At 37.5% G+C, this 19,326-nt stretch overlaps 1 protein-coding gene across 6 annotated transcripts in view; it reads left to right on the plus strand.

The window, feature by feature from the left end:
• ATP6V1H (ATPase H+ transporting V1 subunit H) overlaps positions 1 to 19,326 on the plus strand; it is a 180,372-nt gene that overhangs the window by 75,422 nt on the left and 85,624 nt on the right. For all 6 annotated transcript variants that reach the window (XM_036919132.2, XM_036919126.2, XM_036919127.2 and 3 more), the window contains exons 10-11: positions 42 to 220; positions 10,792 to 10,917. In XM_036919132.2, the coding sequence (XP_036775027.1) occupies positions 42 to 220; positions 10,792 to 10,917 (305 nt within the window). The remainder of the gene's footprint in view (positions 1 to 41; positions 221 to 10,791; positions 10,918 to 19,326) is intronic.

The following is a 19,326-nucleotide window of genomic DNA, read 5'->3' on the forward strand; positions in this document are numbered from 1 at the left end:
ATAAATTATATAGTTTCTTACTATGTCTTTGTCTAACCCAGAACTTTTTAGAAAACTCAACTGAAAGAGAAACTCGCCAAGAATATGCTCTGGCTATGATTCAGTGCAAAGTTCTGAAACAGTTGGAGAACTTGGAGCAGCAGAAGTACGATGATGAAGATATCAGTGAAGATATAAAATTTCTTTTGGAAAAACTTGGTGAGAGTGTCCAGGATCTTAGGTATGTTATTCTTTATAACTTTCACAGGCTGTATATATTGGGTTGTGTTTGACTTGCCTAGTATTTTAAGAAAATCTAAGTTTGTTACTAAGAACTCAAAAGGTTTCACTAAAATGTTATGTCTTCTATTAAAATTTTGGGGATATGGAAAAAAATGGCTTATCACTATGGCAACAATTGGTCAGAGATATATGTTATCTCTTCTCCGTTGTCAAAAATCTGATTTGCTGGGCTCTCCCAAGACGTTGGCCTCACCTAGGAACCCTTGAGAATATCCCCTAGTTTAGAATCTTTTTAAACAGCAATGGTTGTTAATTTGTGGAGGAGGTTTGCCCATATATGGAAAGAGTAATTTCTTTCCTTTTTTTTAATTGAAGGGTAGTTGATACACAGTATTACATTACATTAGTTTCAGGTGTACAACATAGTGATTCAACATTTATATACATGACAATTCTAGGTACCAGCTATCACCATTACCAAGCTGTTACAATATCTTGACTATATTCATTACATCCCAGTTACTTATTATTTTACCATTGGAAGTGTATACTTTTTTTTTTTTGTGAGGGCATCGCTCATATTTATTGATCAAATGGTTGTTAACAACAATAAAATTCTGTATAGGGGAGTCAGTGCTCAATGCACAATCATTAATCCACCCCAAGCCTAATTTTCATCAGTCTCCAATCTTCTGAGGCATAACAAACAAGTTCTTACATGGAGAACAAATTCTTACATAGTGAATAAGTTACATACTGAACAGCACAAGGGCACTCATCACAGAAACTTTTGGTTTTGCTCATGCATCATGAACTATAAACAGTCAGTTCACATATGAATACTCATTTGATTTTTATACTTGATTTATATGTGGATACCACATTTCTCTCTTTATTATTATTATTTTTAATAAAATGCTGAAGTGGTAGGTAGATACAAGATAAAGGTAGAAAACATAATTTAGTGATGTAAGAGGGCAAATGTAGATGATCAGGTCTATGCCTATAGACTAAGTATTAATCCAAGCTAGACAAGGGCAACAAAACAACCATGGATGCAGAAGATTTCTCTCAAAACACGGGAGGTTAGGTTCTAAGCCTCACCTCTGTTGATCCCCAATTTCTCACCTGATGACGCCCCTGTGACTGTACCTGTCTTAGGTTGTTCCTCCCTTGAGGAATCTTACCCGTCTCTGGCTAACCAGTCATTTTCCGGGGCCATACAGGGAAATGTAAAGTTGGTAAGTGAGAGAGAAGCCTTATTGTTTGAAATGGTTAGCTTTTTATTTCTTTGCATATTTATGCCCTGTAGCTTCTATGCCCAGCATTTGTCTTGAGGTATCTTTACCACTTGGAAGAATTATGATACTCAGTAAATTTGATATGAGGCACGAATTCTATTTAAGGGTTGTAATTAGGAAGGAAGAAGAAAAGCTATAGAAGTAGCAGGTGGCAGAAAACATGGGAAGATTGATTATTTCTTTGACATATCTTCTTGTAGAGTAACTTCAGCATGTATAGGTTTTAAGCTACTACTTAAATTGCACACACACATTAACATAATAGGAGTATAGTTACATAACCAAAGCATACCTGTAATTACCAGCCATCTCCAGTGAAACCAAGAAAACCAGTTAGGCACCTTAGGCATTTGTGAAAACTTATCTATGATATGGTGGATATTGTCCAACTGAACTTGAACAGTCTGAGAGAAATCAGACAAATTAAAACAACCCATTCCTGGGGAATGTTCACATCCCTTATGTTCTTTTAACAGTAAGTAGTCTGTAGTTGTAAGATTTTGGAGGGGTATAATTTGCACTTCTCCTAATTCTTGATTGAGTTCCAACAGTATAGTTCCAGTCAAATTTGTTGTTTTACTGTATGCACAGGCCAGCTTAGATATCTCCTTCCTCATTCCCATGGCAAGTCCAGGAACTGATGGGATGAGTGCATCTACAGCTGTAGCAGTGCGTGGATCTTTGTTGGAGTTTTTTGATGATCATCTACTGGCATGAGTCTTCCAGAGAGTGCTGATGTTGGAAGTTCTTTTTCATATCGTATCTTAGTTCATTTTCGGAGTAGCCCAATTAGGCTTTGATCCTCTGTATAAACACAAACAGACCCTTTGCCAACACTCTTATATGCCCTATATACTCTTGTGTAGAACTCATTGGAGGTTACCACACAGGAACTGCCCTTTTTTTTTGTTGTTGTTGTTGGTATCACTAATCTACACTTACATGACAAATATTATGTTTGCTAGGCTCTCCCCTATACCAGGTCCCCCCTATAAACCCCTTTACAGTCACTGTCCATCAGCATAGTAAAATGTTGTAGAATCACTACTTGCCTTCTCTGTGTTGTACAGCCCTCCCTTTTCTCCTACCCCCCCATGCATGCTAATCTTAATACCCCCCTACCTCTCCCCCCCATCCCTCCACACCGACCCATCCTCCTCAATCCCTTTCCCTTTGGTACCTGTTAGTCCATTCTTGAGTTATGTGATTCTGCTGCTGTTTTTGTTCCTTCAGTTTTTCCTTTGTTCTTATATTCCACAGATAAGTGAAATCATTTGGTATTTCTCTTTCTCCGCTTGGCTTGTTTCACTGAGCATAATACCCTCCAGCTCCATCCATGTTGCTGCAAATGGTTGGATTTGCCCTTTTCTTATGGCTGAGTAGTATTCCATTGTGTATATGTACCACATCTTCTTTATCCATTCATCTATCGATGGACATTTAGGTTGCTTCCAATTCTTGGCTATTGTAAATAGTGCTGCGATAAACATAGGGGTGCACTGATCTTTCTCATACTTGATTGCTGCATTCTTAGGGTAAATTCCTAGGAGTGCAATTCCTGGGTCAAATGGTAGGTCTGTTTTGAGCATTTTGATGTACCTCCATACTGCTTTCCACAATGGTTGAACTAACTTACATTCCCACCAGCAGTGTAGGAGGGTTCCCCTTTCTCCACAGCCTCGCCAACATTTGTTGTTTTTTGTCTTTTGGATGGCAGCCATCCTTACTGGTGTGAGGTGATACCTCATTGTAGTTTTAATTTGCATTTCTCTGATAATTAGCGATGTGGAGCATCTTTTCATGTGTCTGTTGGCCATCTGTATTTCTTTTTTGGAGAACTGTCTATTCAGTTCCTCTGCCCATTTTTTAATTGGGTTATTTGTTTTTTGTTTGTTGAGGCGTGTGAGCTCTTTATATATTCTGGACGTCAAGCCTTTATCGGATGTGTCATTTTCAAATGTATTCTCCCATACTGTAGGGATCCTTTTTGTTCTATTGATGATGTCTTTTGCTGTACAGAAGCTTTTCAGCTTAATATAGTCCCACTTATTCATCTTTGCTGTTGTTTTCCTTGCCCGGGGAGATATATTCAAGAAGAGGTCACTCATGTTTATGTCTAAGAGGTATTTGCCTGTGTTTTCTTCCAAGAGTTTTATGGTTTCATGACTTACATTCAGGTCTTTGATCCACTTTGAGTTTACTTTTATATATGGGGTTAGACGATGGTCCAGTTTCATTCTCCTACATGTAGCTGTCCAGTTTTGCCAGCACCATCTGTTGAAGAGACTGTCATTTCGCCATTGTATGTCCATGGCTCCTTTATCAAATATTAATTGACCATATATGTCTGGGTTAATGTCTGGATTCTCTAGTCTGTTCCATTGGTCTGTGGCTCTGCTCTTGTGCCAGTACCATATTGTCTTGATTACTATGGCTTTATAGTAGAGCTTGAAGTTGGGGGGTGAGATCCCCCCTACTTTATTCTTCTTTCTCAGGATTGCTTTGGCTATTCGGAGTTTCTGGTGTTTCCATATGAATTTTTGAATTATTTGTTCCAGTTCATTGAAGAATGTTGCTGGTAATTTGATAGGGATTGCATCAAATCTGTATATTGCTTTGGGCAGGATGGCCATTTTGATGATATTAATTCTTCCTACCCACAAGCATGGGATGAGTTTCCATCTGTTAGTGTTCCTTTTAATTTCTCTTAAGAATGACTTGTAGTTTTCAGAGTATAAGTCTTTCACTTCCTTGGTTAGGTTTATTCCTAGGTATTTTTTTTTTAATGCAATTGTGAATGGAGTTGTTTTCCTGATTTCTCTTTCTTTTGGTTCATTGTTAGTGTATAGGAAAACCACAGATTTCTGTGTGTTGATTTTGTATCCTGCAACTTTGCTGTATTCTGATATCAGTTCTAGTAGTTTTGGGGTGGAGTCTTTAGGGATTTTTATGTACAGTATCATGTCATCTGCAAATAGTGACAGTTTAACTTCTTCTTTACCAATCTGGATTCCTTGTATTTCTTTGTTTTGTCTGATTGCCGTGGCTAGGACCTTCAGTACTATGTTAAATGACAGTGGGGAGAGTGGGCATCCCTCTCTAGTTCCCGATCTCAGAGGAAATGCTTTCAGCTTCTCGCTGTTCAATATAATGTTGGCTGTGGGTTTACCATAGATGGCCTTTATTATGTTGAGGTACTTGCCCTCTATTCCCATTTTGCTGAGAGTTTTTATCATGAATGGATGTTGAACTTTGTCAAATGCTTTTTCAGCATCTATGGAGAAGATCATGTGGTTTTTGTCTTTCTTTTTGTTGATGTGGTGGATGATGTTGATGGACTTTCGAATGTTGTACCATCCTTGCATCCCTGGGATGAATCCCACTTGGTCATGGTGTATGATCCTTTTGATGTATTTTTGAATTCGGTTTGCTAATATTTTGTTGAGTATTTTTGCATCTATGTTCATCAGGGATATTGGTCTGTAGTTTTCTTTTTTGGTGGGGTCTTTGCCTGGTTTTGGTATTAGAGTGATGTTAGCTTCATAGAATGAGTTTGGGAGTATCCCCTCCTCCTCTATTTTTTGGAAAACTCTAAGGAGAATGGATATTATGTCCTCCCTGTATGTCTGATAAAATTCCGAGGTAACTCCATCTGGCCCGGGGGTTTTGTTCTTTGGTAGTTTTTTGATTACCACTTCAATTTCGTTTCTGGTAATCGGTCTGTTTAGATTTTCTGTTTCTTCCTGGGTCAGTCTTGGAAGGTTGTATTTTTCTAGGAAGTTGTCCATTTCTCCTAGGTTTCCCAGCTTGTTAGCATATAGGTTTTCATAGTATTCTCTAATAATTCTTTGTATTTCTGTGGGGTCCGTCGTGATTTTTCCTTTCTCGTTTCTGATACTGTTGATTTGTGTTGACTCTCTTTTCTTCTTAATAAGTCTGGCTAGAGGCTTATCTATTTTGTTTATTTTCTCGAAGAACCAGCTCTTGGTTTCATTGATTTTTGCTATTGTTTTATTCTTCTCAATTTTATTTATTTCTTCTCTGATCTTTATTATGTCCCTCCTTCTGCTGACCTTAGGCCTCATTTGTTCTTCTTTTTCCAATTTTGATAATTGTGACATTAGAGCATTCATTCGGGATTGTTCTTCCTTTTTTAAATATGCTTGGATTGCTATATACTTTCCTCTTAAGACTGCTTTTGCTGCGTCCCACAGTAGTTGGGGCTTAGTGTTGTTGTTGTCATTTGTTTCCATATATTGCTGGATCTCCATTTTGATTTGGTCATTGATCCATTGATTATTTAGGAGCGTGTTGTTAAGTCTCCATATGTTTGTGAGCCTCTTTGCTTTCTTTGTACAGTTTATTTCTAGTTTTATGCCTTTGTGGTCTGAAAAGTTGTTTGGTAGGATTTCAATCTTTTGGAATTTTCTGAGGCTCTTTTTGTGGTCTAGTATGTGGTCTATTCTGGAGAATGTTCCATGTGCACTTGAGAAGAATATATATCCTGTTGCTTTTGGATGTAGAGTTCTATAGATGTCTATTAGGTCCATCTGCTCTACTGTGTTGTTCAGTGCTTCCGTGTCCTTACTTATTTTCTGCCCGGTGGATCTGTCCTTTGGGGTGAGTGGTGTGTTGAAGTCTCCTAGAATGAATGCATTGTAGTCTATTTCCCCCTTTAGTACTGTTAGTATTTGTTTCACATATGCTGGTGCTCCTGTGTTGGGTGTATATATATTTAGAATGGTTATATCCTCTTGTTGGCCTGAGCCCTTTATCATTATGTAGTGTCCTTCTTTATCTCTTGTTACTTTCTTTGGTTTGAAGTCTATTTTGTCTGATATTAGTACTGCAACCCCTGCTTTCTTCTCGCTGTTGTTTGCTTGAAATATGTTTTTCCATCCCTTGACTTTTATTCTGTACATGTCTTTGGGTTTGATGTGAGTTTATTGTAAGCAGCATATAGATGGATCTTGCTTTTTTATCCGTTCTATTTCTCTGTGTCTTTTGATTGGTGCATTCAGCCCATTAACATTTAGGGTGACTATTGAAAGATATGTACTTATTGCCATTGCAGGCTTTTAATTCGTGGTTACCAACAGGTCAAGGTTAGCCTCTTTAGTATCTTACTGCCTAACTTAGCTCGCTTATTGAGCTGTTATATACACTGTCTGGAGATTCTTTTCTTCTCTCCCTTCTTATTCCTCCTCCTCGATTCTTCATATGTTGGGTGTTTTGTGCTGTGCTCTTTCTAGGAGTGCTCCCATCTAGAGCAGTCCCTGTAAGATGTTCTGTAGAGGTGGTTTGTGGGAAGCAAATTCCCTCAGCTTTTGTTTGTCTGGGAATTGTTTAATCCCACCGTGATATTTGAATGATAGTCGTGCTGGATACAGTATCCTTGGTTCAAGGCCCTTCTATTTCATTGTATTAAATATATCATGCCATTCTCTTCTGGACTTTAGGGTTTCTGTCGATAAGTCTGATGTTAGCCTGATGGGGTTTCCTTTATAGGTGACCTTTTTCTCTCTAGCTGCCTTTAAAACTCTTTCTTTGTCCTTGATCTTTGCCATTTTAATTATTATGTGTCTTGGTGGTGTCCTCCTTGGATCCTTTCTGTTGGGGGTTCTGTGTATTTCCGTGGTCTGTTCGATTATTTCCTCCCCCAGTTTGGGGAAATTTTCAGCCATTATTTCTTCTAAGATACTTTCCATCTCTTTTCCTCTCTCTTCTTCTGAAACCCCTATAATATGGATATTGTTCCTTTTGGATTGGTCACACAGTTCTCTTAACATTGTTTCATTCCTGGAGATCCTTTTATCTCTCTCTCTGTCAGCTTCTATGCGTTCCTGTTCTCTGGTTTCAATTCCATCAATGGCCTCTTGCATCCTATCCATTCTGCTTATAAACCCTTCCAGAGTTTGTTTCATTTCTGCGATCTCCTTTCTGGCACCTGTGATCTCCCTCCGGACTTCATCCCATTTCTCTTGCCTATTTCTCTGCATCTACATCAGAATGTTCATGATTCTTATTTTGAATTCTTTGTCAGGAAGACTGGTTAGGTCTGTCTCCTTCTCTGGTGTTGTCTCTGTGATCTTTGTGTGCCTGTAGCTTTGCCTTTTCATGGTGATAGGAATAGTTTGCAGAGCTGGGATGAGTGACAGCTGGAAGAACTTCCCTTCTTGTTGGTTTGTGGCCCTCCTCTCCTGGGAGAACAGCGACCTCTAGTGGCTTGTGCTGCGCAGCTGTGCGCAGACAGGGTTTCTGCTTCCTGCCCGGCTGCTATGGAGGTTATCTCCGCTGTTGCTTTGGGCGTGGCCTGGTTCGGGCCTCTGCTTCAAAGTGGTGGAGTCGCGTTGGAGGGGGAGCGGCCTGGAAGCTATTTATCTCGGTAAGGGGCCTCCCTGGTCCATGCAGCCCAGGGGTTAGGGTGCCCAGAGATCCCCGGAGTCCCTACCTCTGGATTAAGTGTCCCGCCCTGCCCCTTTAAGACTTCCAAAAAGCACCCGCCAAAACAAAACAACGACCACAAAAAAAAAAATTTTAATTTAAAAAAAAAAAAAATTTTTTTTAATTAAAAAAAAAAAAAAAAAGTGGCCGCTCGTTTTTCTTTATTCTCCGGCGCCAGCCTCAGGCATGTGCTTAATGGTCTTGCTGCCCTGTTTCCCGAATATTGGGAGCCCTATCCCTTTAAGACTTCCAAAAAGCGCTCGCCAAAACAAAACAGCAAAAAAAATGGTCGCTCGCTTTTCTGGTGTCCTCTGGCGCCAAGCCACCGGTGCCCGCTCACTGTTCTTGTTGCCCTGTTTCCCTAGTATTGGGGGCCCTATCCCTTTAAGACTTCCAAAAAGCTCTCGCCAAAACAAAACAGAGAAAAAAAAAATAATGGTCGCGCGCTTCCCTTATGTCCTCCGGCGCCTGGCCTCCGGTGCCCGCTCACTGTTCTTGCTTCCCTGTTATCCTAGTATCCAGGGCCCTGCACTGTGGCCCGGATGGCTGGGGCTGGGTGCTCGGCAGCCCTGTGCTCCGTCTCCCTCCCGCTCTGCCTATTATTCTCCTGCTGGGAGTTGGTGGGATGGCGCTCGGCTCCTGCCGGGCCGGGGCTTGTATCTTACCCCCTTCGCGAGGCGCTGGGTTCTCTCAGGTGCGGATGTGGTCTGGATATTGTCCTGTGTCCTCTGGTCTTTATTCTAGGAAGGGTTGTCTTTGTTATATTTTCATAGATATATGTTGTTTTGGGAGGAGATTTCCGCTGCTCTGCTCACGCCACCATCTTCTGCCCCCTTCTCTTTCCTTTTTTTTGAAGTTTCTATTGGTATCAGTTATTTTTTAGATTAAAAATTATGCAAATGATGTACATGTAGTAAAAAGAAAAAAAGAGACCCTTACACAGTTTAGAAGATGCTCCACACCACTTCCACCTAGTCCCTAGTCCCTCCCAGCCCCTAGTTTCTTGTTTTTGCTTCCAGTAAAACCTTCTCATCTTGCTCCCCCGGCCTTTGTGTGCACATGCACATGTGTACACACACATGCACACACACGCACAAATGGGGTTCTTCCATGTTTTCTGGACCTTGTAATTTTTTGTTTAATAATATTTTTATGATCTTTCCTGTTTACTCAATATTCTTCGTTTAAAAAAATTTTTTTAACAGAAATACTCTTTAGATGTTTCTAAATAGAAATAGATCTTTCTCTATAGGTGGATTTAATTAGAGCCAGGCTGACTCCAGTTTGAATTGTTTGGCAACTTTCTCTATATGTGGCCTTGAACAAGCTTCTTAACTTTTTAAATCTCAGTTTTCCATTTTGTAAAAGTAGTAATACAAATTCTAACCTTGTTGGATCTGCTCTGAGGTTTCAAGTGTCCAGCAAATGTCTTCAGTGTAGTATACCCTTCAGGAAAGGTATGTGCCAGATAATTCAGTGCAGCTGGTAATCCCAAGTCCCAAAAGCTCTTATAGAGATAGGAGGTATTACCCATATCAGTGGTTTGTAATAATAGTTTTGTAGAGGAAAGAGTTTTTTGTCTTTCTGTACTTTCAAATATAAATAAATTGATTGTAATATAATATGCCAGTAATAAGCTTGCAGTTTTTATATATCTTACTTTATTATGCTTATTTTAAAAAATTTATTATCAGTTATATGATTTAAGACCTTTTTAAAAAATAAATAAGATTAGTGATACTTAGCTTTCTAAATTATTTGATTCGTGTTAGCCAGTTATTAGTGATTTTTCATGTTGAATTTGGTAATTTGAAAAATACTGCTATTCCATAAAGCTAACAGGGTGATGGATGCAACTGAAAGAGATTTCTCTCTGTTTCTGCTACTACAAGTTCAGGTTATTAAAGTCAAACAATACTAGTTCTCTTCTTACACTGAGTGGCCTTACATTAAAATAAATCAGTACTTTATTCAACAAGACAGTCTGATCAACTTAACTAGTAAATCCTGGTTATACTGAAGTACCAGTCAGTATTTAAATGGCTCCTTTTAAAAATATTTTTTGCTTGAAAGAAAACCCGGTATATCCTGTCACTGGCTAACCACATTGAACATATTTTACATGATGAAGTTTTTTATAATTATATTATGTGATACATAGTGAATGATTTTTGAATTAAAGTGCACTGCAGTTTGTTATATACATAGAGGTTTTGTTTTTAATTAATCTATAATGGGTTAATTCAGTTAATAAATTACCTCTACATTCCTGGTAATTATATCATAAAATTTTATACTGATATGTGTGTTTTTGTAATGCAATACCATAGTTTATGACGTTTATAGTATAATAATATTAGAATTATTTTATTTTAAAGTAATATGCTTTTACATAAACTTACATTAATGTTTCTAGGAGTCTGGCAAATAAAATATTTTAAGTGGCATGGTAGAAACTGCTAGATTATGAGATATTTTACCTGGTAATTAGTGTATACACTAATGTATATATTAGGGTAAGGATTTTGAATGCAAGTGCTCCTTCTACTATCTCATGATGAGTTTTCAAATTTGGTAGAAGGATAGGGTCTAGTACCCTGAATAAATTTCACAGGATTTATTAAAGATTATTTAAGCTGGTTAAACTTTGTTTAGTGGTAGTTTGTTCATGTACAAAGAATGGTCTGGCTTTGTATTTAAGCCATCAGTGAAGAATGATTTTTCTATTGATGTATAATTGATTAGTGAAGATGTTTTATATTTTACTTAATTTTGGAGTAATTCTCAGATTCTTCTAAACTGAATTCCTAAAAATATTTTATAGCTCATTTGATGAATATAGTTCAGAACTTAAATCTGGAAGATTGGAATGGAGTCCTGTGCACAAATCTGAGAAATTTTGGAGAGAAAATGCTGTAAGGTTAAATGAGAAGAATTACGAGCTCTTGAAGTAAGTTTTAACCCTTTTCAACATGTTTGTCACTCTTTTTAGAATTTTAGATATTCCATGGTTTTAATTTGTATTTTTTTGCTCAGTGATGTGGTTGCATACCTTTTCATATGCTTATTGGTCATATGGGTGTCTTTTTCTAGAAGTGCCTGTTCAAGCATTTATTGTTGTTCATTTTATGAGCTCTCTGTATATTCTGAAAGTGAGTTCTTTGTCATATATATTCATCACAGGTATTTTCTCCTCCTTTGTCACATGCTGTTTCAGTATTTAATTTTAATGTAGCTCAGTTTATTGATCTTTTCCTTTATGGTTAGTGCCTTTTTATTTCCTGATGAAGAGGTTTTTGCCTACCCAAGGTCATGAAGATAAATTTCTATATTATCTGCTAGAAGCTTTACCTTTTAACTGCTCACATTTAGAACTCTGCTCCATCTGTAATTAGTTTTTGGGTAAAGTATGAAGTAGGGGTCAAGATTAATTTCTTTCATTACATTATATGGATATCTAATCAAACCTACACTATTTTTTGGAATTAACCTTTTCCTTACTGCTTTGTAGGGTTCCCTTTGTCATAATAAGATAACCAAATAAATGCAAGTGTCTTTCTTTCTTTTTTTCATTGAAGTATAGTTGATATTTGATATATAATATTATATTGGTTTCAAGTATACAACACAATGGTTCAACAGTTATACACATCTTAAATCTTCACCCCAACTAATGCAGTTACTATCTGTCAACATAGAAAGATGTTACAGAACCATTGAGTATATTCTCCATGCTGCACTTCCATTCTTGTGGCCAACTTACATTATAATTGAGAATTTTTGTGCCTCTTTATCCCCTTCACCCATCCTACCCATCTGCCAACCCCTCCACCATGGTAACCACCAGTCACTTCTCAGTGTCTGAGTCTACTGCTGTTTTGTTCACTTGGTTTTATTTTTAGATTCTACTAAGTGAAATTTTATGGTATTTGGCTTTCTCTGGATGACTTATTTCATATAGAATAATACCCTCTAGGTCCATCCATGCAAATGGCAGAATTTCTTTCTCTTCTGTGACTGAATAATATTCCATTGTATATATGTACTACATTTTCTTTATCCATTCATGTATTGATGGACACTTAGGTTGCTTCCATATCTTGACTGTTGCAAACAGTGCAGGTGTAAACACAGGGGTGCATATATCTTTTGAAATCAGGGATTTTGTTTTCTTTGAGTAAATTCCTAGAAGTAGAATTACTGGGTCAAATGGTATTTCTAGTTCTAGTTTCTTGAGGAATGTCCATACTGCTTTCCACAGTGGTTGCACCAATTTACATTCCTGCCAACAGTGTAGGAGGGTTCCCATTTCCCCTCATCCTTGTCAACAGATGCCTTTTTGTTATGCTGATGGTGTCCTTTGCTGTACCATACTGTTTTGATTACTGTAGCTTTGTAGTATAGCTTGATGTCAGGGAGTGTACTAACTCCTGCTTTGTACTTCTTTCTGAGGATTGCTTTGGCTATTCAGGGTCTTTTGTAATTCCATATGAATTTTAAGATTATTTGTTCTAGTTCACTGAAAAATGCTGTTGGGCACCCAAAAAGCAAATAACCCTATTAAAAAATGGATGGAGGATATGAACAGACACTTCCTCCAAAGAAAACATTCTGATGGCCAACAAGCACATGAAAAGATGCTCCACATTGGTAATCATCAGAGAAATGCAAATTAAAACCACAATGAGATATCACCTCACACCAGTTAGGATGGCAAACATAAAAGACTAGGAACAACAAATGCTGGTGAGAATGCAGAGAAAGGGGAACCCTCCTACACTGCTGGTAGGAATGTAAACTAGTTTAACCATTATGGAAAGCAATATGGAGTTTCCTCAAAAAACTAAAAGTGGAAATACCATTTCACCAGGGAATTCCACTCCTAGGAATTTACCAAAAGAAAACAATATCTCTGATTCAAAAAGACATATGCACACCTATGTTTATCACAGCACTTTTTACAATAACTAAGATATGGAAGCAATCTAAGTGTCCATCAGCAGATGAATGCTTGTGGTAAATATACATGATGGAATACTATTCAGCCATAAGAAAGAAACAAATCCTACCATTTGCAACAACATAGATGGAACTAGTGGGTATTATGCTCAGTGAAATAAGTCAGGAAGAGAAAGAAAGTATGAAATGATTTCCCTTTTTTGTGGAGTATAATAACAAAGCAAAACTGAAGAAACAAAATAGCAGCAGACTTATAGACTCCAAGAAGGAACTAGTGGTGATAAAAGGGGAGGGATGGCAAACAGACCCATAGACCAGTGGAACAGAATAGGGAGCCCAGATACAAACCCAAGCATATATATGGTCAAAAAATATATGATAAAGGAGCCATGGATATACAATGGGGAAATAACAGCCTCTTCAATAGCTGGCGTTGGCAAAACTGGACAGCTACATGTTAGAAAATGAAACTGGATTATTGTCTCACCCCATACACAAAAGTAAACTCAAAATGGATCAAAAACCTGAATGTAAGTCATGAAACCATAAAACTCTTATAAAAAATATAGGCAAAAATCTCTTGGATGTAAACTTGAGCAACTTCTTCATGAACATATCTCACTGGACAAGGGAAACAAAAGCAAAAAATGAACAAGTGGGACTACATCAAAATAAAAATCTTCTGTATACCAAAGGACACCATCAGTAGAACAAAAAGACATCCTACAGTATGGGAGAATGTATTCATAAATGACATATCCGATAATGGGTCGACATCCAAATTATAAAGAGCTCACACACCTCAACAAACAAAAACCAAATAAGCCAACTAAAAAATGGGCAGAGGAGCTGAACAGACAGTTCTCCAAAGAAGAAATTCAGATGGCCAACAGGCACATGAAAAGATGCTCCATATTGCTAATCATCAGATAAATGCAAATTAAAACCACAATGCGATATCACTTCACACCAGTTAGGATAACTAGCATCCAAAAGACAAACAAAAACAAATGTTGGCAAGGATGTGGAGAAAGGGGAACCGTCCTACACTGCTGGTGGGAATGTAAACTAGTTCAACCATTGTGGAAAGCAACATGGAGGTTCCTCAGAAAACTAAAAATAGAAATAGCATTTGACCCAGGAATTCCACTTCTAGGAATTTATGCTAAGAATTCAGGAGCCCAGTTTGAAAAAGACATATGCAGCCCTTTGTTCATCGCAGCACTATTTACAATAGCCAAGGAATGGAAGCAACCTAAGTGTCCATCAGTAGATGAATGTATAAAGAAGATGTGGTACATATACACAATGGAATATTATTCAGTCATAAGAAGAAAACAAATCCTACCATTTGCAACAACATGGATGGAGCTAGAGGATATTATGCTGAGTGAAATAATCCAGGTGGAGAAAGACAAGTATCAAATGATTTCACTTACCTGTGGAGTATAAGAACAAAGAAAAAAACGGAAGGAACAAAATAGCAGCAGACTCACAGAACCCAAGAATGGACTAACAGTTACCAAAGGGAAAAGGACTTGGGAGGATAGGTGGGAAGGGAGGAATAAGGGGGAAAAGAGGGCATTATAATTAACACACATAATATAGCCAGTAGTGGGGGGGGGGGAACACAGGAAAGGCAGTATATACAGAGAAGACAAGTAATGATTCTATAGCATCTTACTACACTGATGGACAGTGACTGTAATGGGGTATGTGGTGGAGACTTGATAATAGGGGGAGTCTAGGAACCATAATGTTGTTCAAGTAACTGTGCATTAAGGATATCAAGATAAAAAAATTAAAAAATGGGAGGGAGTGGTGGGGAAGGCGAATGGACTGTGGGGTATCATAATTGGTGCACATTGTGTGTGGGATCACAGGGAAGAAAGTGTAGCTCAGAGAAGACAAACAGGGACTCTGTGGCATCTTACTACACTGATGGACAGAGACTGTAATGGGGTGTTGCGGAGGACTGGATAATAAGGATGAATGTAATAACTACATTGTTTTTCTTGTGAAATCTTCATAAGAGTGTATCTCAATGGTACCTTAATTAAAAAAAAAAAAAAGAAACCCCCCCAAAAAATACTGTTGGCATTGTGATTGGTATTACATTGAATCTGTAAATTGCTTTGGTCAGGGTGGCCATTTTGAAAATATTAATTCTTCCTATCCATGAGCATGGGCCTCTTTAATTTCTCTCATCGGGGTCTCTTTTATTTTTGTCTCTTTGATTTCTCTCATCAGTGTCTTATAGTTGGTAGGAAAGGAGAGAATACTTCCAAACTTATTTTATGAGGCCAGCATCACTCTAATATCAAAACCAGGCAAAGACACTAAAGAAAAGATGATTATAGACCAATATCCCTGATTAACATAGATGCAAAAATCCTCAAAATATTAGCAAACTGAAGTCAAAAGTACATGAAAAGAATCATCCATGATGACCAAGTGGGGTTTATTCCAGGGGTGCAAGGATGGTGCAGTATTTGTAAATCGAGCAATGTGATAAACCACATTAACAAAAAGAAGGATAAAAACTACATGATCCTCTCAGTAGATGCTGAAAAAACATACATTCATGATAAAAACTCCCAAGAAAATGGGTATAGAGGGAACATACCTCAACATAGTAAAGGCCATATATGACAAGCCTACAGCTAACTTCATGCTTAATGGTGAAAAGCTGAAAGCTTTTCCTCTAAGATCAGGAACAAGACAAGGATGTCCACTCTCACCACTTGTATTTAACATAGTACTGGAGGCCCTAGCCCCAGCACTCAGAAATCAGAGAAGAAAAATAGATAAAAGGCATCCAAATTGATAAGGAAGAAGTAAAGCTGCACTACTTGCAGATGACATGGTATTATACAAAGAAAACCCTGTAGACTCCACCAAAACTCTGTTAGAACCAATAATTGGATTCAGCAAAGTTGCAGGATACAAAATTAATACCCAGAAATCTGTTGCATTCCTGTATATGGACAACAAACTATCAGAAAGAGAGATCAGGAAAACAGTTCCATTTATAATTGCATCAAAAAGAATAAAATATCTAGGAATAAACCTAATCAAGGAGGTGAAAGACCCATACTCTGAAATCATTTTAATTGAGATATTAATCACATATCACACAATTCACCCATTTACAGTGTATAAATCAGTGGGTTTGAATATATTCTCAAGTATGTATAACTGTCAATGGAATTTCTGAACATTTTCATCACTTCAGAAAGAAACCCTGTATCCTTTAGCTCTAAACTCTCTATCCACCCATCCACACAGTCCTAAACAACTACTAATCTACTATCTGTCTCAATGGATTGGCCTATTATGAAAATTTTATATAAATGGAAACATAATATTTGCCCTTTTGTGACTGACTTCTTTCATTTACCAGAGTGTGTTCAAGGTTCATGTGTAGCATTAATTAGTATTTTTTTTAGGGGGAAACAATATTCCATTATATGGATATGCCACATTTTATTTGTCCACTGATTAGTTGAAGGACATTTGGGTTATAATAAAAAGTGCCAGTAGTAAACATTCAAGTACTGGTTTTCATTGGGACATATGTTTGCATTTGTTTTGCTTGGTTAGATCCTTAGAGTAAAATTGCTGCATCATATGATATGTTTAATCATTTGAGGGATTGCTAGACTGTTTTCTAAAGTGGCCGCACAATTTTATATTCCATCAGCAGTGTATGAGGGTTCTAATTTCTCCACATCCTTGGCAACACCTGTTAATTATCTGACTTTTTGATTCTAGCCTTCTTAGTGGGTGTGAAGTGGTAGCTCATTTAGATATGTAATCCTTGATAGCTAGTTATGTCAAGCATCTTTTATGTGTTTATTGGTCATTTGTATATCTTCTTTGGAGAAATGTATATTCACATTCTTAGTTTAATTTTAAATTGAATTGTTTTTATTATTTAGTTTAAAAGTTCTTTATATATTTTGGATACAAGTCCCTGATTAGATACATGATTTGCAAATAACCCCCATTTTTTGTTATCTTCTCACTTATTAAAAAAATTTTTTTACTCAGGTATTATTAATATACACTCTTATAACGTTTCACATGAAAAAACAATGTGGTTAGTACATTTACCCATATTATCATGTCCCCACCCATACCCCATTGCAGTCACTATCCATTAGTGTAGTAAAATGCCACAGAGTCACTATTTGCCTTCTCTGTGCTGCACTGTTTTTCCTGTGACCCCTCACACCATGTGTACTAATAAACATAATACCCCTCAATCCCCTTCTTCCCTCATGACCTGCCCTCCCACACCCCTCCCCTTTAGTAACCACTAGTCCCTTCTTGGAGTCTGTGAATCTGCTGCTGTTTTGTTCCTTCAGTTTTCCTTCCTTGTTATATACCACAAATGAGGGAAACCATTTGGCACTTGTCTTTCTCCAGTTGGCTTATTTCACTGAGCATAATATCCTCCAGCGCCATCCATGTTGTTGCAAATGGTAGGATTTGTTTCTTTCTTATGGTCGAATAGTATTCCGTTGTATATATGTACCACCTATTCTTTATCCATTCATCTACTGATGGACACTTAGGTTGCTTCTATATCTTGGCTATTATAAAAAGTGCTGTGATAAACATAGGGGTGCATATGTCTTTTTGAATCTGAGAAGTTGTTTTCTTCGGGGTAGATTCCAAGGAGTGCTATTCCCGGGTCAAATCATATTTCTATGTTTGGTATTTTGAGGAACCTCCATATTGCTTTCCACAATTGTGAACTACCTTACATTCCCACCAGCAGTGTAGGAGGGTTCCCCTTTCTCCACATCCTCACCAGCCTTTGTTGTTGTTAGTCTTTTCAGTGCTGGCCATCCTTACTAGTGTGAGGTGATATCTTATTGTGGTTTTAATTTGTGTTTCCCTGATGATTAGTGAAGTGCAGCATCTTTTAATGTGTTTGTTGGTCATCTGAATTTCTTCTTTGGAGAAGTGTCTGTTCTTATCCTCTGCCCATTTTTTAATCGGGTTATTTGCTTTTTGGGTGTTGAGGCATGAAAGGTCTTAATATATTTTGGATGTTAACCCCTTGTTGGGTATATTCTCCCATACTGTGGGATGCCTTTTTGTTCTGTTGATGGTATCCTTTGCTGTACAGAAACTTTTTAGTTTAATGTAGTCCTATGTGTTCATTTTTGCTTTTGTTTCCCTTGCTCGAAGAGATGCATTCAGGAAGAAGTTGCTCATGCTTAAATTCAGGAGATGTATGCCTATGTTGTCTTCTAAGAGTTTTTAGTTTCATGACTTACATTCAGGTCTTCAATCCATTTCGAGTTTACTTTTGTGTATGGGGTTAAACAATGATCCAGTTTCATTCTCTTACATGTAGCTGTCCAGTTTTGCCAACACCAGCTGTTGAAGAGGCTGTCATTTCCCTATTGTTTGTGCATGGTTCCTTTATCATATATTAACTGACCATATATGGTTGGGTTTATATCAGGGCTCTCTACTCTTTTCCATTGGTATATGGGTTGGTTCTTGTGCCAATAAGAAATTGTATTGATTACTGTGGCTTTGTAGTAGAAGTTGAAGTTGGGAACCATAATCCCCCAAGTTTATTCTTCCTTTTCAGGATTGCTTTGGCTACTTGGGGTCTTTTATGGTTCTATGTTAATTTTAGAATGATTTTCTCTAGTTCGTTGAAGAATGCTGTTGGTATTTTCATAGGAATTGCATTGAGTCTGTAGATTGCTTTAGGCAGGATGGCCATTTTGACAATATTAATTCTTTCTATCCATGAGTTTGGGATATGTTTACATTTATTGGTATTTTCTTTAATTTCTCTCATGAGTGTCTCTTAGTTTTCAGAGTGTAGGTCTTTCACTTCCTTGCTTAGGTTTATTCCTAGGTATTTTATTCTTTTTGATTCAACTGTGAATGGAATCGTTTTCCTGATTTCTCTTTCTGCTAGTTCATTGTTAGTGTACAGAAAGGCCATAGATTTCTGCATATTAATTTTGTATCCCACAGCTTTGCTGAATTCAGATATTAGATCTAGTAGTTTTGGAGTGAATTCTTTAGGGTTTGTTATATACAATATTATGTCATCGGCAAACAGGGACAATTTAACTTCTTCCTTGCCAATCTGGATGCTTTTACTTTTTTTGTGTAGTCTGATTGCCATGGCTAGGACCTCCAGTACTATGTTGAATATAAGTGGGGAGAGTGGGCATCCTTTTATTGTTTCTGATCTTAAGGGAAAAGCTTTCAGCTTCTCTCTCTTAAGTATACTGTTCGCTGTGGGTTTGTCATATATGGCCTTTATTATGTTGAGATACTAGCCCTCTATACCCATTTTTTCCTTTTATTTTTTTTCTTTTGGCATAATTAATCTACAGTTACATGAGGAATATTATGT

Source organism: Manis pentadactyla, chromosome 3 (assembly GCF_030020395.1).
Source record: "Manis pentadactyla isolate mManPen7 chromosome 3, mManPen7.hap1, whole genome shotgun sequence".
Taxonomy (NCBI): domain Eukaryota; kingdom Metazoa; phylum Chordata; class Mammalia; order Pholidota; family Manidae; genus Manis; species Manis pentadactyla.